This window comes from Schistocerca gregaria, chromosome 2 (assembly GCF_023897955.1).
Source record: "Schistocerca gregaria isolate iqSchGreg1 chromosome 2, iqSchGreg1.2, whole genome shotgun sequence".
Taxonomy (NCBI): Eukaryota; Metazoa; Arthropoda; class Insecta; order Orthoptera; family Acrididae; genus Schistocerca; species Schistocerca gregaria.
In genome coordinates this window covers 67,590,156-67,610,795 of record NC_064921.1, presented here as the reverse complement: position 1 = coordinate 67,610,795, position 20,640 = coordinate 67,590,156, and the positions used below count along the sequence as shown (strand labels likewise).

Here is a 20,640-nt window from a genome sequence, read left to right as displayed (position 1 = left end):
ATTAAAGTGGCCATGCACAGATGGCATGAGATTGAAAGGACACTTTATACAAGGTGTAAAACTTTGTTTCCACTGTTTTTTCCCCAAAATTTGTGGCTTTGATGAAACAAATTGGTTACACATTTATCATTCAAAGTATTTTCCATTGCTGTCCATTACTTTCTCCCATCTTTCGGACAGTGTATGAATCCTGCATCAAAAAATTGTTCATCTTTTGAAGCAATCCACGAATTGATCCAATTTGTGACTTCTTCATGAGATTGGAAGTGTTGGTCAGCCAGGCTATGCACCACTGATCTAAATAGGTGATAGTCAGAGGGAACAATGTCTGAAGAATATGGCAGGTGGGGTAGGACTTCCCATTTTAACGTTTCCAAGTACATTTTGATCTCTTTTGCAACATGGGGTCGAGTGTTGTCGTGCTGCAAAATCACTTTATCGTGCCTCTTGCTGTTTGCGGCCATTTGTCTTTTAATGCTCTGCTCAAACACACCAATTGCATTCGATAATGGGCACTGTCTGTGATTGTTTCCCTTGGTTTCAACACCTAATAATATACGACACCGAGTTGGCCTCACCAAATGCAGAGAATGATCCGGGATCCATGAATATTCAGTTTGGCCGTTGATGTGGAAGCATGTTCGGGATATCCTCATCATTTCCAGAATGAAATTTTCACTCTGCAGTGTAGTGTGCACTGATATGAAACTTCCTGGCAGATTAAAACTGTGTTCCAGACCGAGACTTGAACTTGGGACCTTTGTCTTTCACGGGCAATTGCTCTGCCAACTGAGCTACCCAAGCATGACTCACACCTCATTCTCACAGCAGGTATGCATGAGAGCTTCTGTGAAGTTTGGAAGATAGGAGACAAGGTACTGACGGAATTAAAGCTGTGAGAACGGGGCGTGAGTAGTGCTTGGGTAGCTCAGTTGGTAGAGAAATTGCCCGCGAAAGGCAGAGGTCCTGCGTTCGAGTCTCGGTCTAGCACACAGTTTTAATCTGCCAGGAAGTTTCATCCCCATAATTTTTTGCATTTAGGGTTATCATAATGCACCCATTTTTTGTCCCTGGTCGCAATGCAATGCAGAAATCCCTTCTGTTTTTGCCTCTGAAGCAACTGTTCACAAACACACAAACTCCACTGAAAATGCAGGTTCACTTTTATCTTCATTGCTCAGCTGTATGTAGTAGTTTTCTGTGATTAAAAGAGTGTTTGCACCTCATTAGAAGAAAACTACATGCTAAACTTGAGAGTGGGGTTGAACTGCTTTTGAACAGGTGTCAGATATACCAACTGTAGCCGTTTTACAGGGAGATGAACAAATTCTTAGAGGTGTGTGCAGGGAGTCCACCGAACCCCATTACATCACCTGCCAAGTTGTGAAGGGGTGTGGGGAAAACAAGCCACACCTATTTCTCACAGTTCTGGCACTACCTGTGTGTTGCCATATCAGTTTATGCTCCAAGCTATGGTATATCGAGAGGTTGTAACAATGGAAAATTGCACTGAAATGCTGGAGGATCTGCAATGAATTGATGCATGGTGCAGGGAATGGCAACTGAATCTCAATGTAGACAAGTGTAATGTGCTGCAAATACATAGAAAGAAAGATCCTTTATCATTTAGCTACAATATAGCAGGTCAGCAACTGGAAGCAGTTAATTCCATAAATTATCTGGGTGTAGCCATTAGGAGTGATTTAAAATGGAATGATCATATAAAGTTGATCATCAGTAAAGCAGATGCCAGACTGAGATTCATTGGAAGAATCCTAAGAAAATGCAATCCGAAAACAAAGGAAGTAGGTTACAATACACTTGTTCGCCCACTGCTTGAATATTGCTCACTAGTGTGGGATCTGTACCAGATAGGGTTGATAGAAGAGATAGAGAAGATCCAATGGAGAGCAGTGCGCTTCATTACAGGATCATTTAGTAATCGTGAAAGCGTTACGGAGATGATAGATAAACTCCAGTTGAAGACTTTGCATAAGAGACGCTCAGTAGCTTGGTACGGGCTTTTGTTGAAGTTTCAAGAACATACCTTCACTGAGGAGTCGAGCAGTATATTGCTCCCTCCTATGTATATCTCGCGAAGAGACCACGAGGATAAAAATCAGAGAGATTGGAGCCCACACAGAGGAATACCGACAATCTTTCTTCCCACAAACAATCCGAGACTGGAATAGAAGGGAGAACTGATAGAGGTACTCACAATGCCCTCCGCCACACACCGTCAGGTGGCTTGCGGAGTATGGATGTAGATGTAGATGAAGCGACATTGACACTGCCTCCTACTGGCAGCCAATTCAGCTGTCAACTGCTGTGTATTGCACGTCTATGAAAACAAAAACTGGGAAGGGACATATTTAAACTTATAGAAACTGATGGTTTCATACCTGAAAACTGATACCAAGACTGCAAATTGTCATCCTATATAGCTGTCCATACTGTACACAGCACATGCGTCACCCATCACAGTTGCTGCCCTCCAAGACAGACCAGCAACTGTGATGGGCAGCATAAATGCCATGTACATTACAGACACCTATACAGGACAATGATCTGCAGTGTTGGTATCAGTTTTCAGTGGGACTCAGCAACAGCAGTGTTCTCCTGCAGATGACGAACAGTTGGATTGCTGAAATATTGAATCAAGTTGATTTTATGGTCTGGCAGAAAACCTGAAGAGACCTTCAAGACTTACTACACTGGGAAAGTCTAAAAAGTTGCATATCAGTTCCCACAGAAAATTTGAAATTGAAAAACCAGTAGTAAAACCTGCATTGTGGCAATAAACAGGATGATTAAAATTTGGAACATATACTAAAATGTGTAATGCTGGATTGTAAGAACACATGAAGCACTCAGAATCATTATCATTGTATTCCTTGTCTGTGCACAATTCATTGTTATCGTCACTACTCTCTGATTCAGCGGCATCAACAATAATTTTGTCTGTTATGAGTTTCTCGTAATTTCCCGGAATTAACTTTGCAAAAATTCCTAATTCTTCCCAGTGAGTTTAAGCTTGCTCCTGTGTACATACTGTTCATGTCACCAGCTAAGAGAGAGGGTGGAGCACTATTATTTTTTCTCTCCTGTTGCAACATTCAGTGACATTATTAATTATTTTTCTAGCTCCACTTCACAAAGTGGTACCCTTTCCCCATCTCTCATTAACTCATTAAGTCAAATACTAATTTAGGGTGCAGCTCAACACAGATTGACCATTACTTCACAACATGGCTAAATTCACAGAGCTATGCATTATATCAAACAGATTGTCAGTGGGCAGTCACAAAACTAAAGCCAAATCGACTGGCTTATACTGATGTCTGCCGATTCAGATCTAAGGAGCCTTTGTTCATCTCTTTATGAATAGACTGTAAAAGTCTTATTTTGATGTTCTTGATGACAAGCAATAAATACATTTTGGTGAATACTGCAGGCACCATACAGTTTATAAGCCTTTTTTAAGTTGGTATGGGCAGTATAAAAAATGTTAAATGTTAAGGAGTCATTCTGTGAAAGCAGAAGTAAAGCTGTGCCACTCAGGCCACAGACAGGTCTGTCGGGACTGATCAACTGACTGCCATGTTATCCTCAGCCAATGGTGTCATTTTGCTTCAAATATGAGGGATATTCAGAAAGTTAGTTCTAACTGTTTGCAAAATGGAAATCAGTGTGAAAATCTGATGAAGCTTTGCACAGATGTCTTGGGCAGTGTCTGTATGTCTGTAGATCACGTCATGTCGCTCTTTTCAGTTCTGAGTGCATAGTGAGCAAAAAAAGATACCTAGTAAATAGAGACTCCTACCAAGTATAAGGGCCTGGTGAGAGATTTTGCCTGATGTCATGTGGCCCATGTAACACAACTGTCATTTGATTCCTTCTTCAATACAATTCTCAGCCACACTCTACATGGGCAATGAGGATGTTCCTGCACCATTTTCAATGGGAAGTGCGTGATCACCCACAGTACAGCTCATAACTGGCTACCCCTGGTTTCATCTCTGTTCACATGAAACGCTGGTTTTGTAGACAACATTTTGGCACACCCACTGAGTTGTAGATTAGTGTAGAGTATTGGCAGAAAGCACAGTGGCTGCCTTCTATAAAGAGAGTGTTGGAAAGTTGACACAACACTACTGCAAATGTCTACATTGCAGCAGCGACTATGTAGAGACAAAACTGGAAGGTGTAGCTAACTGTTGCAAATAAATCATTTTTGATTTTCACAGTAGTTTCCATTTTGTGACTGATCAGAACTTACTTTCTCAACAGCCCTCGTAGCTGCTCAGTGGGTATCACAAGGCTGAGAGTGTCCTGTTCTAGTCCTCTCACCAAGGATAAATTCTTGCATTGTCGGAAATTGGGCCCAGGTTCTCCACATGACAATCACCTACACTCCCCACAAAGCTACAGGGGTGAACCATTCCATGTGAAATCAATCACTAAAAAAGTAAATTTGAACCTTGATGATTTATAATTTTGTTTCTCTTTGTCATTTTCTTCTACCTCTGATAACTATTTTGGCCATTGTGTTTTTGAATTATTAATTTTTAAAGTTTCTAAAATTGTGTGATTGTTAGCATATTCTGAAAACTTGAAATGTGTATGCATGAAAACTATATGAGTTACGGACCTAAAATTTGTGTCATTTAATTCAGTTGATTATAAGTTTTAAAAATATGTAATGCTTCATGATATCTGTGAAACTTTTAAACCTTCCAGAACCAATTCTGAATCTAAATTTTTTGTGTTGAAATAAACATGTCAGTCATGCACCATTTGTTAATCTGTGTGCCATAATTTATGATGAAATGCCATTGGGAACACATTAGATATATTGTACACTGGTGACCAAAATTAAAGCAACAAATGGAAAATTTGCAAGATTGCATTTATTTTGCCACAGAACAGTGTAAACAGGTGGTAGCAAAGTGGAAACAATGAAAAGAATACAAAACATAATGAGCTGCAACATGCATAACAGTAGACACAAATGTTCTTCATTTTTTTCAACTTAACAGATTTGCACACACATTCTGACACCTGGTTAATGTGCTCAGAAGGGTGTGTAACCACCTCTGGCACCAACACAGTCCTGAAAATGATGGGACATTCTGTGAATGATGCCATCAGTCTGATGTTGAAGCAATAATGTCCATTCTTCCTGCAGAGCTGCTAACAAGTCTTGGAGAATGGTTGGTAGATGCTGACATGAAGCAGCCTGTCTCCCTAGTGCGCCCCAGACATGCTCTGTGGGATTCAAATTGAGAGAACAAGCAGGCCACGTGATTTGTGCAGTATCTTCCATTTCCAATAGAACATCAACCTCTGTGAGGTTGAACATTACTGTCTGTCAATGCAAAGTTTGGGCCTGCAGCACCTCACAATAACTGTGCATGAGATCCCAGGATCTCCTCACGGTTCCTGTCAGCTGACAGCAGTTAATCTTACTGATTCAATTATACAATTTCACAAAGAGGTGTTTGAGTGGTTAACATATTTCTTGTTCAAACCATTAGGGATCCTCCTCGATATCAGTCTCTTCCCACAATGTATGGATTCTGAATTGTTTTCCACATGCCCTCCAGATGCAAATCCGTCGATAATCACTCTCCAGACCAAATCGGGACTCATATGTGAAAAGAACATTGACCCACTGTTCGAGCATCCAGGTGGCATGTTGACGGCTCTACTCTAGACATTCCCTTCTGTGAAGACACACACAGGTAAACATTCAGTAGGTCTCCAACAATAAAGGCCACTCTGCTGAAGCCTTCTGTATACTGTTTGTCTTGATACAACATGTTCCGGGGATTTTGCGAGGTCAGATGCCAGTTGCAGTGCAGTACTAAGGTGGTACCATCGTGCCCTTCCAGCCAAATAATGGTCCACTCTTTCTAATGTCACATGTGGTTGGCCCTGTCCTGGTCTCCGGGATACAGTTTTGGTCTCTCTAAACTGTCACCTCGTCTGATAAACAACAGAACAATTCACATTAAGCCACCAGGCCACATCAGTTTCCAACTCTGCTGCTTCCATTCTTGCTATGGCCCTCCACAGCAGAGAATAGGCGTCTTCTTTGTGCCATACTGCACAATCTGAGACTGTGTATACAGTGATTGTGGATGTGGGACTACCTTACAAACACTATCCTGCTTGACAGGTGTCTTGACGTTATTGTTGATGTAATTGTCCGTTGATCACAATGTTACCTACCATGAAGAACATGATGATAATGACATCTGTTGACAGCTTGTATGATTATATTATGAATTAGACACAGGTTGGGGAAGTAGCTGTTTGTTGCTTTAATTTAGGACATCAGTGTATTTTTCTATTATTTTACTTTCCCAGCACACATCCATTTATCATTTTAAAAATGTGGTAAATCATGCCATATTAATTTTCACATGCCATCTCCTTCACACCCACTTCCACTCTCAAGCTGCTACGGTGTCTTACCCAACAGTATATCTTTTTTCCAGATAGTGAGTCACGTAGGCACCAAATTTGGTTGAGATTATTACTGGTGTCCTAGAGTTGCTTATATGGTACTACTTATCTATCTTCACCATCATCCCTACAAGTACGGATGATAGGAGTGTCTTACCCCAAACATGTATCATGGTACTGTCACACAAACACAAATATGCATTTTTAAGTGTAGATTTGGCTATGGTGCTGTGGTGCCCCAACTTCACTAATTTTTTGGTAAACACATCAGTGAATTCCTTAAAAGCAGAAAGAATAGTCAGTAGTGTGGAACTAGCTTACTACTATTCATTGTTTTTGTTAGATATACCTTTTAACATTTCCAGTGAAGTCTTATGAAATTCATCAGAATGGAGACAGCTGCTCCTTTAATCAAAGTAGATGTTATATTGTTTACTGAACAAACATTTTATTTATAAGTATTACTGGCAATAAATTTCTAAACAAGACATTCATGATCAACCACAAGGTTTGTTACGGTATATTGATAATTTTTACTTATGGACCATTTGTGTTTTGGCGAATTACCCATTCATAAACAGAATGAGTTCATTTATAACATACAATGGGCTTTGCTTAGATCAGTATACTGGAAAGTTTAGAACATTGCCAAATGTTTCTCATAAAATACAGCATGCAGTTTCTCACAAAGGGTATCCAACAATTACATTACAGTACTTATTATTTGCCTTTTGATTCTTTGTCAGTAGGAAGCATGAAAGACATGGTCATCTACATTCCTTATTAATTTTGTTTATTTATTTTTTGCACAGTCAACAATTGTCAACAGCCCTCCTCTCTGGGATTTTTTTTATCATCGTGGAGATGTATAATAGACCTACAGATACAAAAAATATTGGTGCATACATAAATAGATATAACAGTGCATATACTCTGTTAACTTTCAAGATACTGCCCTTTTTTTCTAGTTTTAAATATGCCCTTTGTACACACACACAATCACACAGACACCAAAATGCATACAGTCAGGGTCACAACAACATTATGAGCTACAGTTATCTTTCCTCATTTTTTCTAGTAGTTCCGTCCTGAAATTTACACTTGTCTTTCACATACAGACTCCACATTTATTAATTAAAAACAGAGAAAAACAGTTGGTTTTCTAATTATGTGCATATAAGGTCAAGTGCCAATGGAAACTTGATCTCTCTGTAAATAGGAGACTGGAGCAACTATTGAGAGTAAGGTCTTAATATGAATATTCATGCATGTTTATTGTGATCCTAATCTCTTTTCCACTAAAAGCTCTGCATCTTTTCCTAACATGCCAAATTTTGCTGCAGCCCTCATATTTTTAGTATCCTGTGTTATTAGGAGGTAAAGTAAGTTCTTGCTTTACAGAAGCCAGACAGATGTGTAAGAAGGAATTCTAAGATATCAACTCCAAAGGAGAAAGCACTGGTTGCATCTTTGCATGGTATTTTCAACAAATCTCGTTCAGCAAGTAGAAGAAAATATTTACCAAGGTAGTAAAGTTTAAACTTCAATTAAATTTACTTGCAATCCATTTAATTTTACACAACAAAAGACTGTTTTGATAGAGTAGCATACTAAAAATTTTGAAGGGGTCATATTTTTATTGTTAATAAAAAAGTTTTTTCTTTGTTTCCTGTATGGTTAATAGAATGACTACTTACAGCACTGTCATTCTGCAGCAAGTCATTACTGTTACCAGTGTCTGATTTTCATGTTATTCAATTTTTTTTTTTTTTTTCATTTCATGTATTCATTCATAGACAGTTGACACCACTGCAAGGTATCCCACAATCTATACTCAATAACGACACACACACACACACACACGTCCATGCAACTTTAAATAGAGAGAAAAACTCCAGTTTTAATGCACTTTCTCATACACAGTTCTGATACTTCCCCAAAACTTCCCTTATAATGTTACAGAAACAGTCTTAAATATACTGCAATGAAAGTACAGGGTTGACTTTAATAACTCATTGGGTTTCAAAGCACTGTTGTTTGGAAGTATATGACGCACAAAGATAGGTGTTACATGAAAAGATTCATATACTCATCAAGTATCCGGTGCATTCTACAAACTTACAGTCTGTGTGTCCTTGGTCCCTTAACACACATCCAAATGGCAATCCAGTTCCATGCATAGCACAGATTTAATTAAACTACGTTCCATTATCCTCATTTTACTTTTGTTGATGTTCATCTGTATCCTCCTTTTGAGACACTGTCCATTCTATTCAGCTCTTCTTCCAAATCCTTCGCTGTCTCTGACAGAATTGCAGTTTCATCAGTGAATCTCAAGGTTTTTATTTCTTCTTCCTGGATTTTAATTAATACTCCAAGTTTTCTTTTGTTACCTTTACTGCTTGATTAATATAAAGATTGAGTAACATCGGAGATAGGCTACAGCCCTGTCTGACTCGCTTCTCAACCACTGCTTTCCTTTCATGCCCCTCGACTCTTATAACTGCTATCTGGTTCCTGCACAACTTCTAAATAGCCTTTTGCTTCCTGTATTTTATCCCTACCACCTTCAGAATTTGAAAGAGCGTGTTCCAGTCAACATTGTCAAAAGCTTTCTCTAAATCTGCAAGTGCTCTAAACATAGGTTAGCCTTTCCTTAACCTATCTTCTAAGATAAGTCATACAGTCAGTATTACTTTGCATATTGCTATATTTCTACAGAATTCAAACTGATCTTCCCCAAGATCAGCTTCTGTCAGTTTTTCTATTCGTTTGTAAAGAATTCATGTTAGTATTTTGCAACCGTGACTTATTACACTGATAGTTTGGTAATTTTCACACCTGTCATGCTGTTTTCTTTGGTATTGGAATTATTATATTCTTCTTGAAGTCTGTGGGTATTTCACCTGTCTCATACATCTCGCTCACCAAATGGAAGAGTTTTGTCAGGACTGGCTCTCCCGAGTCTATCAGTAGTTCTAACGGAATGTTGTCTTCTCCGGGGCCTTGTTTCGATTTAGTTGTTTCAGTGCTGTCTTGAATTCTTCATGCAGTATCATATCTCCCACCTTATTTCATCTACATCCTCTTCCATTTCCATAATATTGCTCTCAAAATTCATTGCCTTTGTATAGACCCTCTATATACTTCTTCCATCTTTTACTTTTACCTTCTTTGCTTAGGGCTGGTTTTCCATCTGAGCTCTTGATATTCATACAGGTGGCTCTCTTTTTTTCCAAAGGTGTCTTTAATTTTCCTGTAGTGACATCTATCTTACCCCTAGTGATATATACTACTACATCCTTACATTTGTCCATTTCCACTTAGCCATTTCGCACTTCCTGTCGATCTCATTTTTGAGATGTTTGTACTCTTTCTCGCCTGCTTCATTTACTGCATTTTTATATTTTCTCCTTTCATCAGTTAGATTTGATATTTTTTGTGTTACCAAAGAATTTCTACCAGCCCTCATCTTTTTATCTACTTAATTCCCTGCTGTCTTTGCTATTTCATCTCTTAAATCTACTCATTCTTCTTCTGCTGTATTCCTTTTGCCTGTTCTTGTCAGTTGTTCTGTAATGTTCCCTCTGAAACTCTCTGTAACCTCTGTTTCTTACAGTATATCCAGATTACATCTCCTTAAATTTCTACCTTTTTGCACTTTCTTCAGTTTTAATTTACAGTTCATAACCAGTAAATTGTGATCCCACTCCACATGTGCCCCTGGAGATGTCTTACATTTTAAAAGCTGATTCCTAAATCTCTTTATTATCGTTATATATCCAGGTCTCTTTCATGTATACAACCTTCTTTCACGATTCTTAAATGAAGTGTTAGTGATGATTAAGTTATGCTCTGTGTAAAATTCTACCAGGAGGTTTCTTCTTTCATTCCTTAACCCCAGTCCATATTCACCTACTAGTTTTCCTTGTCTTCCTTTTCCTGCTAATTAATTCCAGTTCCCCATCGACCACTAAGTTTCTGTCTCTCTTAACTGTCTGAATAATTTCTTTTACCTCATCATATATTTCTTCAAACTCTTCATCATCTGCAGAGGAAGTGGACATATGAACTGGTACTACTGTGGTAAGCATGGGCTTCATGTCTATCTTGGCTTCAACAATGCGTTCACTGTGCTGCTCGCAGTAGCTTATCCATTCTCCTGTTTTATTTTTTTTATTTTTTATTCATTATTAAATATACTCCTGTGTTACCCTTTTAATCGAAGAAAATCCTAAGAAAACAATAATGTATGGTATTTACAAGACACCATGAAAGCTCTAAATTATAAAAGAAATCAAAATATCAATGCAAGGAAAAGGAAGTTGTTTGAAATGGCCAGATGGTGCTTATTCCATATTACTACAAATACTATATTATATGAAGAAAAATGAGTAAAAAGATCTCTATATAATATATGAATCCAATAACTGACATCATAAATCAAATCTACATGGGTATTAGTTATAAGAGAAATCAGGAAATCAGTTAAGGAATTCAAGTACTTTGTTATTAAAGAAAATGGCGAAATAACATAGGATAGCAGCCAAGTGCCCTGTGTATTTAATAATCACTCCTTGAGGTACCTCAGTAGATTGGCATGGACTCTAAGGGATAAAACAATAAAATATATGCAAGAAGCCTTATATCACACATACAGGAAAATTACAATTATTCCTCACTCTTTCAGAGGAATTAAGAACGTAATTAACTCCCTTTTTGTAAAATGTGAGTTACTTTGGAGTTAGCAGTGACTCACCCGGTTTATTTACATCAAAAGATGTATAGAAGATACTCCTCAGAAACAATGGAAGTTAACTGAAGTCCATATTCCAATGTGAAATCCAGTTCATGCCGTATCAGTGTTTTGCTTATGACAAATAGAGTCTGCAATATCAGCCCAAGTACCAGAAGTACACTTACCGTGTACTCCACACATTGCATTACAACTGATTCAGATTGGCCTTGTGATGACTGATATGCAGGAGTCGTGTGATCTTGTCAGATGGCGCTCTTGATGCCTTCTCACATGTACAGTATTTTCAGTCACATATGCAACACATCACTATAACAGGAGATATTTTCAGACAGTATAAAATATGCTACTATCAGGTGCTTATATCAAATAGGTTGTTGTTGTTGTTGTTGTTGTGGGCTTCAGTCCGGAGACTGGTTTGATGCAGCTCTCCATGCTACTCTATCCTGTGCAAGCTGCTCCATCTCTAAGTACCTACTGCAACCTACATCCTTCTGAATCTTCTTAATTTATTCATCTCTTGGTCCCCCTTTACGATTTTTACCCTCCACACTGCCCTCTAGTACTAAATTGGTGATCCCTTGATGCCTCAGAACATCTCCTATCAGACGATCCTTGCTTCTAGTCAAGTTGTGACACAAATTTCTCTTTGCCCCAGTTTTATTCCGTACCTCTTCATTAGTTAATTTTCAGCATTCTTCTGTAGCACCACATTTCAAAAGCTTCTCTTCTCTTCTTGTCTAAATTATTTATTGTCCATGTTTCACTTCCATACAGGGATATGCTCCATACAAATACTTTCAGAAAAGTCTTCCTGACACTTAAATCTACACTAAATGTTAACAAACTTCTCTTCTTCAGAAACACTTTCCTTGCCATTGCTAGTCTACATTTTATATCCCCTCTACTTCTATCATCATTAGTTATTTTGCTCCCCAAATAGCAAAACTCATAAACTACATTAAATGTCTCATTTCCCAATCTAATTCCCACAGCATCACTGATTCAATTCAACTACACTCCATTATTCACGTTTTGCTTTTGTTGATGTTCATCTTATATCCTCCTTTCAAAACAATGTCCATTCCGTTCAGCTGCTCTTCCAAGTCCTTTGCTGTCTTTGACATAATTACAGTGTCATTGGCAAACCTTCAAGTTTTTATTTCTTCTCCATGGATTTTAATTCCTACTCATAATTTTTCTTTTGTTTCCTGTACTGCTTGCTCAATATACAGATTGAATAACATCGGGGATGGGCTACAACCCTGTCTCACTCCCTTCCGAACCACTACTTCTCTTTCATGCCCCTCAACTCATATAACTGCTATCTGCTTTCTGTATAAATTCTAAATAGTCTTTTGCTCCCTGTATTTCACCCCTGCCACCTTCATAATTTGAAATAGAGTATTCCAGCAAACAGTGTCAAAAGTTTTCTCTAAGTCTGTAAATGCTAGAAACATAGGTTTGTCTTCCCTTAACCTATCTTGTAAGATAACTTGTCGGGTCAGTATTGCCTCACGTGTTCCAACATTTCTACGGAATCCAAACTGATCTTCTCTGAGGTCGGCTTCTTCCAGTTTTTCCATTTGTCTGTAAAGAATTCATATTAGTATTTTGCAGCCGTGACTTATTACAATGATAGTTCATTAATTTTCACATGTGTCAACACCTGTTTTTCTTTGGTATTGGAATTATTATATTCTTCTTGAAGTCTGAAGGTATTTTTCCTGTCTCCTACATCTTGCTCACCAGGTGGTAGAGCTCTAACAGAATGTTGTCTACTCTCGGGGCCTTGTTTTGGCTTAGGTGTTTCAGTGCTCTGTCAAACTCTTCACGCAATATCATATCTCCCATTTCATCTTCATCTACTTCCTCTTCCATTTTCATAATATTGCCTTCAAGTACATTGCCCTCGTATAATTCCTCTATATATTCCTACCACCTTTCTGCTTTCCCTTCTTTGGTTATAATTGGATTTCCATCTGAGCTCTTGATATTCATACAAGTGGTTCTCTTTTCTCTGAAAGTCCCTTTAATTTTCCTGTAGGCAATATCTGTTTTACCCCTAGTGATATATGCCTCTACATCCTTACATTTGTGCTGTAACCATCCCCGTTTAGCCATTTTGCACTTCCTGTTGATTTCATTTTTGAGACATTTGTACTCCTTTCTGTCTGTTTCATTTACTGCATTTTTATATTTTCTCCTTTTATCAATTTAATTCATTATCTATTCTGTTACCCAAGGATTTCCACTAGCCCCCATCTTTTTACCTACTTGATCCTCTGCTGCCTTCACTATTTCATCTCTCAAAACTACCCATTCTTCTTTTACCATATTTCTTTCCCTCATATTTGTCAATTGTTTCCTAATGCTCTCTCTGAAACCGTCTACAGCGTCTGGTTCTTTCAGTTTGTCCAGACCCTATCTCCTTAAATTCCCACCTTTTTTCAGTTTCTTCAGTTCACAACCAACAAATTGTGGTCAGAGTCCACATCTGTCCCTGGAAATGCCTTACAATCTAAAACCTGGTCCCTAAATCTCTGTCTTACAATTATGTAATCTATCTGAAACCTTCCAGTGCGTCCAGGCCTCTTCCACGTATATAACGTTCTTTCATGAGTCTCAAACCAAGTGTTAGCTATGATTAACAGTTTTCAAGATGGCGGCAAATATGGGTGTACGCGATTTTGCTGCTAAAATGAATTATAGCGATGCAGTGAAAAAAAAAATAGTGTGTGTGAAGTGCAAAAGTGAAATCGCTAAATATAATGAATGTATTTCAAGTTTACAGATTAATGGCTCTTCAGCATTCTAAGTTATTTGTTGTGAATATTCCAAAGATACATATCTTAATACCACAATCCTGTGTAAATGAAGCTGTTATTCAAAATAACTCTAAATTAGCGAAGACTTGCAAACAATTTAGCAATACTTATGTTGTAGATACGAGTAATTTTTAAAGAGAGTTGTTTACCAGACATGGCATGCACCTTAACAGGTCAGGTAAACAAGGATTAGGTACTCTTTTACATGCATCAATCATGGAAGATATCAACAAAATATCTCCCCACTCGGAACCTATTCCCCTTAAATGGCCCCAGTAATCCCATCAGACTAATTTTCAAGTTCAGAATTTCAGCGAAGTAATTAATAATGAGCATATTGTTTCTAAGCCCACAAGTACTTTTTTTAGGCAAAAGCAACCGTTCTCAGCAAATACCAAAGCTATGACAATTTTGCACCATAACGTACGAGGACTTACAAAGTTAACGAAATTTCTGTTCTTTTAGATGACCCACAAGAGATAAAGGATGCTGATGTTCTATGCTTTCGTGAACACCACATAAGAGATGTCGAAATGTTACAGCTCAGTGGTTACTGTCCAGCAGCACATTACTGTAGATATATCATGAAGAGTGGTGGAGTAGTAATATACTTAAAAAATAACGTATCATATACTACATTAGATTTAAAAAGTCACTGTATTGAACAAGATATTGAAATATGTGGTGTAGAAATTACTGTAAGTGACTGTACAGTTGTAGTGTAAGCACTATACAGAGCTCCCTCAGGGAACACTGATGTGTACTCAAAATCTAAGGATCTAATAATTATAGGTGATTTCAATGTAGATTTCCTAAATGAAAGCAATGCTAAAGCAGATTTAGAACATCTAGTTGATTCTTATAATCTAATGACAGTAGTATATTTTCCAACTAGAGTTACCCAGAACTGCCAAAGTCTGATTGACAATATATTTATAGATGGGCCTAAGTCAAGAGTCAACAATATTAGTGTACATCCAGTTCTTAGCCTTTCTGATCATGGAGGTCAGTTGCTTACTTTCACTGACATCAATCTGTGCAACAGTTCTGAGAATTCTTGGAAATCTTTTAGGATAATAAATGATGAAACCATCAAAAATTTCAACAACAGCCTGCAAGAGATAGATTGGAGTCCAGTTTTCAGTGATAGATGTGAAAAAAAGTATAATACCATTCTAAATGAATTTATATCTATTTTTGAGGCCACTTTACCTAAAAAAGAAGTAATTAGAAACAGTCATGTAAGCACTATCAATAAGTCATGGATCACTGCAGGGATAAAAAGATCCTGCAGAACAAAGAGGGTGCTATATAATGCCCTCAGAACTTGTAATGATCCACAAAAACGTCAGCACTACAAACTTTGCCGTAGAATCCTTAAGAAGGTAATAAATAAGACAAAAAATATGTGCATTAAGTCTGAAATTGATAAGTCTGACAATAAAATAGAAACAATTTGGAATGTCATAAAGTGGGAAACTGGCGGGGGAAGAAGAAAAAAAAAAAAAAAAAAAAAAAAACGGGGAACAGGACACCCATATAACTTAAACAAGGTACCAATATTGTAAAGAAACCTGAAATGGTTGCATAAATCTTCAACAGGTACTTTTTGTCAGTAGCAGAGAAGACAGGCTGTAAAGGTTCTGTGGATGAGTCATTGGCTCTTCTCCAGAAAACTATCAGTAATAGATCCCCCACAGGGGGAGATTGAAAGAATTATTACCTCATTAAAAAATAAAAGATTTGTAGGTGTGGACAATATTTCCTGTAAAATATTGAAATGATGCTATAAATATTATGCAACATATTCAATGCTTCGCTGCAAGGAGTTGTCCCTGACACGCTAAAACTAGCTGTAGTGATACCACTCTTTAAAAAAGGCAAGAAAGTCAATGTTACAAATTATCTTTTCAAAAATTCTTGAAAAACTGATGCACAGGTTGATTGTCAATAGCTTCTACAATATCCTAAACAAAAGTCAGTTTAATTTTCGTCTTAGTACAGAACAAGCAATATTCTCTTTCACCAATCAAGTCCTGGAAGCCGTGAACAAAAAGATGTCTCTAGTAGGTACTTTTGTGACCTTTGATCGTGTAAACCACCTAATTCTTTTGAAAAAAGCAGAATATTATGGTTTGGATGGTACCATTGGTTCGTGACTCCAGTCATACATAAAAGACCGAAAGCAAACTTTAATGCTGAATGGCACATCCGGAGAACCTGCCTCATCTGAGTGGGGCATAGTAAGTTGTGGTGTGCCACAAGGCTCTGTTTTGGGTCCACTGCTGTTTCTCATTTTCATTAATGATCTCCCACTTTGTTCTGATACAAAGAGTAAATTTACTCTTTTTGCAGATGACACTACAATTCTAATTGATGATTTTACAGACAACAATTTTGAACAAACTACAAACTAAGTTTTCAGTGATATAGTAAATTGGTTTTCTTCAATTGGTGTCTCACTCAATACAGCTAAAACCCTTTATATGAGATTCCATACTCTGCAAAGAAATCTGGAAGAAATTAACATTTAGTGTAGAGATCAAGCAATACAAAAAGTTGAGGTTACAAAATTCCTGGGTTCTTATATAGACAGCAAATGTAATTGGTTGACACACATTCTTCATCTTTACAAAACACTTAGCTCAGCAATATTTGCACTACGGGTTATTGCTTTAGTGGCTGATGTAGATACCGTTAAGGCTTCTTACTTCAGCCATTTTCATTCAATAATGTCATATGCTATTATATTCTGGGGAACCAACCTCTCGCACAAAATTTTCACTGCACAAAAAAAAGCCATCAGAATAATGAGTGGTGTCCATCACAGACACTCTTGTAGATGCATGTTTCGAAAGATGGGGATCCTTACCACCACCTCGCAGTATATCTTTTCTTTGTTGACCTTTCTCTATAATAACCCTTCTATCTACAAAGATAACTGCCAATTTCATAATTATAACACAAGGACCAAAAACAGTCTGCACATTGAATTGCGAAGTCTCACTATGATTCAAACAAGAGCTTAATACTCCAGTATTAATCTGTTTAATGCTCTCCCATCACACATCAAATGCCTTAACAATAGATTGTCAGCATTCAAACAAACTCTCAAGGAGTACCTGATAGAGAAATCTTTTTATACCATTGATGAATATATGAAAGAAAATGTAATAATCACTAAACTTGCAAGTGTTGTATAAATGGTGTGATTAATTTTGTTATATATATATATATATATATATATATATATATATATATATATATATATATATATATATATATATATTGATATGTCTGCTTGTGTCTGTGTATGTGCGGATGGATATGTGTGTGTGTGTGTGTGTGTGTGTGTGTGTGTGTGTGCGATTGTACACCTGTCCTTTCTTTCCCCTAAGGGAAGTCTGTCTATTGACTGTGCTGTTATCTATTAATTTTATTTATATTGTATCTTTATTGTATGTATTTATACAAGTTATGCTTGAACTATGTAAAATTTGACACATTGCATATCCTTGCGATTCACTCACTTCCAGGATCTATGGAACATGACATAAATAAATAAATAAAAAAGATATGCTCTGTGCAAAATTCTACCGGGTGGCTTCCTCTTTCACTCCTTACCCTCATTCCATATTCACCCACTACTTTTCCTTCTCTTCCTTTTCTTATTATCGAATTCCATTCCCCCATGACTAATAATTTTTCATCTCCCTTCACTATCTGAATAATTTCTTTTATTTCATCATACATTAGTTCAATTTCTTCACCTGCAGAGCTAGTTGGCATATAAACTTGTACTACTGTGGTAGGTGTGGGCTTCGTGTCTATCTTGGCTACATATTGTGTTAACTATGCTGTTCGTAGTGGCTTACCCACGTTCCTGTTTTATTATTCATTATTAAACCTATCCCTGCATTACCCCTATTTGATTTTGTATTTATAACCCTATATTTACCAGACCAGAAGTCTTGTTCCCTCTTCCACTGAACTTCACTAATTCCCTTTTTAAATTTTCTAACCGACCTTCCCAGTTATGTGATCTGACATACCCATCTGGAGATGGGGGACTATTTTTCCTCCTGAATAATTTACCCAAGCTGCATGCCCTTTGGGAAAAATTACGACTGTAGTTTCCCCTTGCTTTCAGCTGTTCGCTGCACCATCACAGTAAGGCCGTATTGGTTAATGGTACAAGGCCAAATCAGTCAATCATCCAAACTGTTGGCCCTGCAGCTACTGAAAAGGCTGCTGACCCTCTTCAGGAACCACATGTTTGTCTGGACTCTCAACAGTGACCCCTCCATTGTGGTTGCACCTGCAGTATGGCTATCTGTATCACTGAGGCATGCAAGCCTCTCCACCAATGGCAACATCCATCATTAATAGGGGGGAGGACAAAAAAGGTAGTATGGCATAGTTTCATTACTGATCAATCTCACTACTTACCTCTTTCTCATAGGTAATGGAAAAAATTTTCTACCTCAAACTAAACAATCTAGATTTGGATTCCATAAAGAGTCTTTCGGCAGAACATGTCTTTTTCCAGTTAAAAAAATCAGACTACACAGAATGTGAATGACAAAATATTTCCAACTGTTATCTTCTGTGATTTGTGAAATATATTTGATAGTGTAGTTGCCAGCACTCCTCTACAGGAGCAGAAATACTTATAGTATTAGAGATCTTGCTGGTAACTGGTTTTCCCACCGTGTAACTAAAAGGATGTAGAATATTGTGTTAATTAACTCAGGGAGTGTACACAACGAAACATCACTTTCAGAATAGGAAATAATCACGACTGGTGTATTGTCGGGACCAATATTGGGTCTACTTCTGTTATTGTTACACATAAATGATCTTCTATCATATATCCAAGAAACAGAAATATTTCTCTTTTCTAATGATGCAAATATTATAATCAAACCATCAGCAGAAGAAAATTGTGAACAATATTTTCTTGAAAATTAATAACTGGTTGGTTGTCTGCAAGTGGATTATCACAGAATTTAGATGAAACATGATACATTCAATCATTACTGTAGAAAGCTTGACCATACGTTTTTTTAATGAATTCATTTTGCTTGAGGCTGTTAAAATATTTACCACCCCTGTTATATGAAATTTATTTTCAAGCGTTTATATCATTGCTTCATCAAGTTTATAACATTAATGGCATAAGGGACAGCAGATAAATTCACACCAGCACATGCAACTACTCTTACACATCATGTGACACCTTTACATTACTGAGTGGGTTACAACATTCCCACACTTTGCGATTTTCATACTTGCAATGTTTGTCAGTTTTGTAATTACATTAATTGGTATTTTGACCTGAGATGCTTTGATTGGCAGTCATGGGTGTGAGGTGTGCTTGCTTTTGTGAATGAATGGAGTGTGTTACTCATTTTCTGATGAATGCTGTGCCTGAAAGTGAATGTGTAAGTGCCTTTTAATTGTGCCTGTCTGCAACTTAGCATGTTATGTTTATCTGTAAGTAGTAATGTATCTTTTCCTACATTGTTGATGTTCCTACTTGAAGCTTCCATTGTTTTATAATTACATGAATTATATTTGGCAACTGATTAGTTTCAGACTGCTCGAAAATGTCCACATTTTAAAATTGCAGTAGCACTAAATAATTTTTTAACACCCTAAAGTGGAATGATTCCTTTTAAAAACTTCACAAAGGCCATAGACCCAGTCATGACCACTTCTGACATGTCGTAATGCATGAGAGTAAATCAATAAATGGAACACAATTTTCTAAATTCGTCCATGTTTATATATCAATAAGAACATTAACTGGGAGTTGCATGTTAGTGATTTTAACATCTTAGTTCTGCAACTTTTGTGCTGCAAATAATATCAGATTTTGGAGATGAAAATGTAAAAAAGTTGACTATCTTTTTCTATGTTCATTCCCTAATATTTTACGGATTGTATTCTGGGTTAACCTGTCACTGAGGAAAAAAGTGTTAGTTGCACAGAAGCGTGTAATAAGGTAATGTGTGGTGTCCCTTCTAGAACCTCTTGCAGACACCTCTTTGAACTGTTGTGCATACTGACAACAGCTTCACAGTAATTTACTTCCTCCTGAAATTGTCAACAGTAACTCACTGTTTGAAAACAATAGTAGTATCCAAAAATGTAACATTAGGAGAAATGATTTATACCACCCTTCGTTCAGACAGGTATTCAGCCATAAGAATATTAGACCATCTACCCTGTGATTTAAAGAATTTAATAGATGACAAAATTAACTTCAAACACAAACAGATATCTTACATGCTTGAAAATCCTTCTACATCTTTTTGTGAAGGGACAGTTCAAACACAAGACACAGTAAAGAGCACAGGCACCAAATCGCAGATGCATCATCTTTTTTGATTTTTCTTCTCTTCAAAAGATGAAACATAAACTGCTTTGTGCTTGGCCTGCTCCTGAGAATAAGTGTCTTTGCACTACATTAACACCAGAAATGTAACAACACAATTATCCACCTGAAGATGATGGTGTGAATCATCAAAATGCATACTTGCAGTAAACTCTTTTATTTATTTGTATTTTTATTTGTAACTC

The 20,640-nt window shown here is 37.2% G+C and overlaps 1 protein-coding gene across 1 annotated transcript in view; it reads left to right on the top strand.

Moving 5' to 3' along the window:
• The window catches only part of LOC126336333 (uncharacterized), a 257,872-nt gene that overhangs the window by 14,218 nt on the left and 223,014 nt on the right, over positions 1–20,640 (top strand). The window contains exon 3 of the mRNA XM_049999896.1: positions 7,873–7,997. Within this exon, the coding sequence (XP_049855853.1) occupies positions 7,873–7,997 (125 nt within the window). The remainder of the gene's footprint in view (positions 1–7,872; positions 7,998–20,640) is intronic.